Source organism: Macrobrachium rosenbergii, chromosome 5 (genome assembly GCF_040412425.1).
Source record: "Macrobrachium rosenbergii isolate ZJJX-2024 chromosome 5, ASM4041242v1, whole genome shotgun sequence".
NCBI lineage: Eukaryota > Metazoa > Arthropoda > Malacostraca > Decapoda > Palaemonidae > Macrobrachium > Macrobrachium rosenbergii.
Window position 1 is genome coordinate 25,903,461 of NC_089745.1, and position 7,500 is coordinate 25,910,960.

The 7,500-nt window shown below is 38.3% G+C and overlaps 2 protein-coding genes across 4 annotated transcripts in view; one reads left to right on the forward strand and one right to left on the reverse strand.

Annotated features, from left to right (window-relative positions):
• The window catches only part of LOC136838621 (DNA-directed DNA/RNA polymerase mu-like), a 166,132-nt gene that overhangs the window by 115,199 nt on the left and 43,433 nt on the right, over positions 1 to 7,500 (reverse strand). The window lies entirely within an intron of this gene.
• The window catches only part of LOC136838620 (carboxypeptidase B1-like), a 30,316-nt gene continuing 24,280 nt past the window's right edge, over positions 1,465 to 7,500 (forward strand). Inside the window, exon 1 of the mRNA XM_067103891.1 lies at positions 1,465 to 1,601. Coding sequence (XP_066959992.1) covers positions 1,597 to 1,601 — 5 coding nt within the window. The 5' untranslated portion in view covers positions 1,465 to 1,596. The remainder of the gene's footprint in view (positions 1,602 to 7,500) is intronic.

Genomic DNA, 7,500 nt, shown 5'->3' on the forward strand with positions numbered 1-7,500 from the left:
TTCCTTTGCTCTATTTATGCGCATTTTCTCATGGCCTCCTGCATAACACACACAGGCTGCCCATTAACAAAATGCTTGTTCGTCCTAAATGTGACTAGGAATTGGGACATTAACGGACCACCTCAACCGTTGCTTTTCTGGGAAATACCAGGGGCTAATTTGTCTCGGCTGGGGTTCTCTGTCATCATGCTTTCGTCTTCTGTTACTAATCTGGTGGACTGTGCTAAACAGCTTCATACTAAGCTTTACTTATTCATGACAAGAAAAACAGATTCTACAGTGCTTCAGTTCCCTCAAATAAGGAATCACAAAACTGCGTATTCACAACCGTAAGTTCAGAAGACCACTGAATTTCCAGTAATAGGTCCAGCAGAGATGAAATAAATACAAGACATCAGTAAACATCTCAGAAAAGCTTCAAACATTTTTACCATAATCATTGTAATCATTCTCATTTTCGTAAACGATTTAAGGTTGCGTAGAATTCCCTATATGTAGTGGTTACAGGTGGCAAGTTTTGTGCATGTAAATGGCGAAATGGTTCTTTTCTGCAACCTGACTACTGTATAACTCAGACACACACACGTTCCTCTCTCTCTCTCTCTCTCTCTCTCTCTCTCTCTCTCTCTCTCTCTCTCTCTCTCTCTCTCCATGAACGCACCAAAAAAATAAAAAATAGACGTCTTTTTCCAAAGATGATTCTTTTTTAAATACATTTTCCTTTCGCTTCATAGCTTTGGAATTAAAAAGAATCATGAAGAATCCCACTGTCATTCGAAGAGACAGTTTTGCCTTCCTTGTTTAAAGGGTAAAACTTAACTGATAATTCCGTATGCATACATTATATCAGTATTCTATCAATGAATAAGATACGGAAATATCAACCAGTTGCTCTGAAAATTCAGTGAATTTTTTTATGCAACACAAATTAAATTCTCCATATCAAATATTTTTGACAATAGTAACTAACAAAATTCAAATCCAAATGACCTGAAACAAGAACAATAAGGAAGTGAAGAAATCCAGAAATTTGGAACAAGAATTGGAATGTGTAAGGAGAGCGCTAGCGACACAAGTAAATACAATTCTGATAAGAACGTCAAACAGTAACATCCGTCGATCCTCTCCCAATTTCCAAGAAATCCAGGCTGGCAGGTCCAACCTCTGCATCTGATTGCCGGAGTTGCAAGAAATGAAATGAAAAGATCAGCTTATTGATAGGTGCGCTCACCACCCTACTCGTAATTCTGAAACGAGTATTGATCCTCCTCCATGGAAAGATGACACTCATCTGTCTGGTTGACCTACTAGGCAGTGGCCCTGCGGAGCACGCCCTCTGTTGAGGTTGGCCTCTTTCTTGCAGAGGGAGGATATACCTGCAGCCGCCCCCACCCCAACTCTCTCTCTCTCTCTCTGCCTCCCTCCCTCTACCATTGTGGACCATACCAAAGCCACCTTTGCTCTTGGGTGTCCTCCTTGGATTCGGCTCATTTCTCTGTTAACGGGGGGAGTGTGTGAACGCTTCTTGCGTCACATCTAGTCGCTGAGAATTTTTTTTTGTGCGTGTGCGTTTGTTGTGCTGGCGGTTAACAAGAAATGACGTAAGTTTGCTTTTAGTAATACTTGTGCATTAGTGGAAGGTTGTTATGCTGCTGTGTTTACATTTAAAAATTATCTATCGTATAGAAACTGAAGATGAGAGAAAGCTCAGCTCACTATATCTCAGGGTTTTATCATGTGGTAATTATTCATTGCTGAGTATTTTCGATTATTCCTTAATTACAGCCTTATTTTCCCTGACATCAAAATCCGCAGCGTATCATGCATTGCATGTTACGAATGTTCTTTACGTTTACTAGGTAAGATGAGATACGGGATGGAAAGCGTGACTGAAGAGAGAGAGAGAGAGAGAGAGGGAGAGAGAGAGAAAGTTTCTAAAGACTGACATCGTAGCTTTCCCTTCCTCCTCTTCATCCCCTCCCTTCCCCTATCTCCTATCAAACCTCCCCCACCCTTAACTCCACCACCACCATTTTCTAATCCAACTGTGCTAATTTTTTTCCGGTTTCTTAATGGTACGTTGTAAGCCTCAGGCTGCCACGTTTTTCTAACGGTAAAAAGAAAGACACCATTATTTCAGGCTGGAGGTATAGAATGTTTAGTTTTCTTTCTTTCTCTTCCTCGCGTCGACGGCTTTTAGCTTATTTTCGATGACTTTCCGCTTGTCCAAATTTGTTGTTGTTCCGTGACCTCCGAACTTCGCGTGCACCGAAGATCAATTGCGGCGACAGGTTTCGGCCTTCAGGTGAACCACCCAATGAGCTGAGGGATTCGTGAATTGTTGTAACTCATTACTTGCTTTGTGAAAAGGGTGGGCAGATGTCTGACTTGTAAATACCAGTTGATTAAACTTGTTTTAAGTTTCTGTTTTACATGCAGATTCGATGGCATATCTATTAATATTAAAGTAGCTTAACCAGACCACTGAGCTGACTTTCAGCTCTCATAGGGCTGGCCCGAACGATTAGATTAAAATACCAAGTCTCGGCCTGAGGCCAAGCACTAGGACCCAATAGATCATTCAGTACGATGATGAACGAATTAAAATGAAATTAAAAACTGCACATAGGCACATGCTCTCATACTGGAACACATACATACAATAAATACATTTACTCATGCGTCCTTACATACACACCAAAAAGGTATTTTAAAATTTAGAATATAAGTTAAGTAATATTTCAAAATGTTCTATTTTTTTAATTCGACAAATGATATAAGGGTTTTCGTGCTTTTATTATTCACTTGTTTTTACATTTTATTAATTAAATCTGGAAATGACATACTGTTATATAAATGAGGATTTGCTGAATGTGGAAGAGAGAAGAGAGGCGGAGAAATGATGCGAAAATGGAAAGCGTTCATGAAAGGTCGAACCACCTGTGGAGGTGACCACTGAGGATGCCATAGAGGCAAATAAGAGGTAAAAGCGTGAATGGCTGCTTCACCAGGGTGTTTTAGCTATGTCTATGTGAGGGAAAGGTTACTTTGTAAACGAAGAAGGTTGATGCGGGAGACTGTAAGAATTTGTAAAGGCATAACACAACTGAATATATCAGAGATGTATGGCAGAATTTTGGTACAAAATCAAAGACAAATGACAAGGATTGATAAAGGAATAGCTGTGTCGTTTTGGATAATAAAGGTGTGTGGATCCAGAGTATGCCATGAAGTAGTTTGGGAGGTGTGATGATAAAGGAAACCGTTGTATGGGGTAGCCTATATATATGGAGTTAGAGAAAGCTCATAAAAACTGATATGAAACGTGGAGAATGGTGAGAATGTATGGTGCACAGGATAACTTGATGAGCGTAATAAGAAGTTTTAGTGATGTAAGTGATGAGTGTGTCGGAATCTGAAGAAGAGTGACTGGTTTAGCCTAAACCTGAGCCGAAGAAAAAGTATGTTGTCCTCATGGCTCTTGAATACCTGTAAGGCTTGAGCGATGTAAGAAGTCAGAGAAAGGGTAATAGATACCGAGAGAAAATTTCGAGTTAGAAAATGAGTCATGAATGGAGTTAGGAATGGTTGACGTTTGCTGATGATGTTGGGATTGGTGTAGAGAAACCGCCAAGACTAGTGAAAGAACTTTAAAGTATTTTTGCAAGAGGAGACAGTTGAGGGTAAATGCGAGCAATAGTAAATATAAGTAAGCATAAGGTTAGTACTGATGCTGAAAGGTGGGAAGATGAAAGAAGAGACAGGTCGCAGAACTGGTGAAAAAGATTGGGAAGAAGGCTGGACTGTCCACAGAAGTGAAGTTTAGAGTGTTTGAAGGGATTGTTGCACTACCTCTCCATTATGAAAGTGAAGTGTGGATACTGAATGCTCACAAAAGAAAAAAGGTTGAAGTTGTTAACATGAATTATTAGTCTGTGTGTGTGTGTGTGTGTGTGTGTGTGTGTGTGTGTGTGTGTGTGTGTGTGTGAGTGGCGTGAGAAAAACTGAAAGGTAGGAAATGTGGAAATACACAGGTTAGTGTACGGTATGTGGAAGGATGGACCAGTGTTTTGAGATAGCCTGGTCATGAGGAGTGAGGAGAGGCTGAGAGTTTAATGAAAAGTGTAAAATTCAGAAGTATTCAGAAGGAGGCGGAAAGGAAGACCTAGAGCAGGCTGCATAAAAATGGGGAAGGTACTGGAAAGAGGGGTCTCATCACCTCATCACCCAGGAAGAGAGGGCATGCAGTGTCTGTGTGAGGCTTTGACCACTGATGAGCCGACTGTGTGCTTGTATGAAGCACTTAAAGTTGAGTGAGTTTTCAACCACGGGGTTTATCCACAACTGAGCATTTTAAGTGACAGTTATCTGGTTTTTCCTTGAGACCAATCCTTGTTAGGAAAAAGCTTAACGTAGAAATTATATATATATATATATATATATATATATATATATATATATATATATATATATATATATATATATATTATATATATATATATATATATATATATATATTTATATATATATATATATATATATATATATATATATATATATATATATATATATATATATAATAATGTACTAGCTGACAAACCCAGCGCTGCTTGGGAAAACTGAATGACAACCGATAAACTCTCTCTCTCTCTCTCTCTCTCTCTCTCTCTCTCTCTCTCTCTCTCTCTCTCTCCTCCCTAACACCACCTCTACTTTCTCTCTCACTTTCCTTCTCTCTCTCTCTCTCTCTCTCTCTCTCTTTCCTCCCTAACACCCCCTGTATTTTCTCTCTCTCTCTCTCTCTCACTTCAACTCTCCCTCACTCTTTCCCTCTTTCCCTAACACCCCCTCTACTCTCTCACTCACTTCCTCTCCCTCTCACTCTCGCTCTCTCACTCTCTCCCTTTCCCGTTACGATAGTTGCTTCAATTACATTGCCCAATATTTCTGACATTTTATATTTAACCCCTTTTCACCCGCCATTCCTACCAGGACTTAAAGGGCGTCGGGAGTGACTCTATTCATCTTAGCGACCTCGAAAACAATGGATTAGACACTAATCTCTGTTGTTTTCGGTTATTTTTACATGTCACCCCCTTCCCACTTCCAACCCCTTTGGTGGCAGTGATGTCTTACCCCACAGTATTCTTTTCCAGATAGTAAGTCCTATGTATACCAAGTTTGGTTGAAATTGCTCAATGCATTTCAGAGTTATGCTGTAACACACACACACATATAATATATATATATATATATATATATATATATATATATATATATATATATATATATATATATATATATATATATATATATATATATATATATATATATATATAAATGTTACAGTAGGATGGTTATCCTCAGAGGCAGTCGCTGCCACAGTCTTACTTTCACTGCTGAATCTTGGGTGAACCCCATATGAAGAAAACTTCCACAACTTTATTGCTCCATACACCCACTAAAAAGGCTCATCAGCATTTCATTAAACTCCCTACACACATTGCACCATTCACCTCTACCTTGCATATGCTCCCTTGCCCTCTGGACGTGAAGGCCCACCCTTCTAATGATCGTTTCTTCTCCTCCACTTCTTCTTTTGATGTGAGGTTCAGCGATTTTATGGCGCCAATGCAAAAACGGCAGTGTTATTTTTATTTCAATATTACTGACGTGTTCCGCTAAGAAACCTATTTTTGCTTTAAACGGGTTTCAATTAGTAATTGGGGTGAGGCTGCTAGCCCTATGTCTCTCTCCATCTCAGGGTTTGAACCACTACATTTGAGTTATTGCCAAACATAAAGTGATGAAAGTACTATCCAGTGAAAGCCATTTTGCCTCTGTGGACCTATGCAGTGAATCATAAACCTAACTGCAAGTCAGACGTAGTGGGTCACAGACCTGGACAGAGATGGGGATTGGGTAGCAACCTCATCCCAGAATACTTTCTGAGAATCGAAAGAACAGCATCTTCCGCTGCCACCCCTCAAAGGCAATAGACAACTTAACTGCTGATGAAGGTAACACGTCTTTAAATTCAAGTCAAAGGCAACGCTACCTTTTGTGCATTGACCTCATAAAATTGCTGAGCCTCACATCCAACGAAAAAGTGATGAAGAAGAAGAGAAAAAAAAAAAAAAAAAAAAAAAGAGAGGACGAAAGAAAACAGAGAGTATTTGCGTTCAGCTTCCAATCCACAAGCGTTGTGCAGAGGATCAAGGTAGGTTGGTTACCTGTGTCCTCCGGATCGTCATGTTTTTACATCCGTTTTTATCGTTCGCTGCCAGCAACCAAGAACTTGTCCAACCCCCGACAGACTCGTCTAAAGAAATGATACTCTTTGATCTTCAACTGGTTGAAACCCGTAGCATGTTATTACTGCGTACTTTGAACATTTCTGTTAATACTCTCATTAATAATATCCCGATATTATTGCTGCTATAACACTTACTAAAGGGTATAACCCAAATACACATACACATCACACACACTATATATATATATATATATATATATATATATATATATATATATATATATATATATATATATATATATGTGTGTGTGTGTGTGTGTGTGTGTGTGTGTGTGTATCTGATAAAAAGACGAATCTTGTTGCAATGATTTTCCATTTATTATCGTCTGCTGGTATCAGGGATATACAATTTCTATAATGAATTTACAATCCAATGTACATAAATATATATATATATATATATATATATATATATATATATATATATATATATATATATATATATATATATATATATATATATATATATATATATATATATACACTTTTTCAGCATTAAGCTGTTTCCTTTAACGAGAAAAAAGCAGAGAAAACGACAGTAAGGTTACAAAATTTCATGCTTTAAATAAAGGTGAATCGTGCAGATAAACCTCCCTCGACATTAGTTGCTTCATATCTACACACACAGGGCTCATCAGCAGCACGTCAAGCTCCCTACACAAACACACACACAGTATTTTGTCAACAAGATACTTTTGAAGATACATTATTTCCTCATGGAAAGAGATCCAGTTAGAAGTCAAACTAAAAGCCCTATGTAATAGGGTCGATAATGTATTCAACTTAAAATTAAAAAAGCAATGGCTGTAAAAGTTAGATCCCAGACCCATAAATGCGTTTTTTCAAGGAACCGTAGTGTTAAAACGATCATTATTCCTAAAAACTAAAACTTCTCAAAAGGATAGCGTGTTGTTATTTTCGTATTCAATGGTAAACTTTACATTTTGATGAATACCATTAACATATTCTAAAAAGTTATCTGCATCACCCTTTTTGCTTTTCAGCAGCCGCGGCGATGCAGATAGCTTTTTAGTATACGAGCTCTTCCCGATTCGAGAGTTGCCCTCCAGCTACTATGGGCATTTTTGTTTTGTAAAACCGTATGATAAGCCTTTGAGGAATTTCTTTTTTATTTCTTTGTTTTTTGCAAACACTGGAACATATTCGTGTTTCTCTCTGTCGGT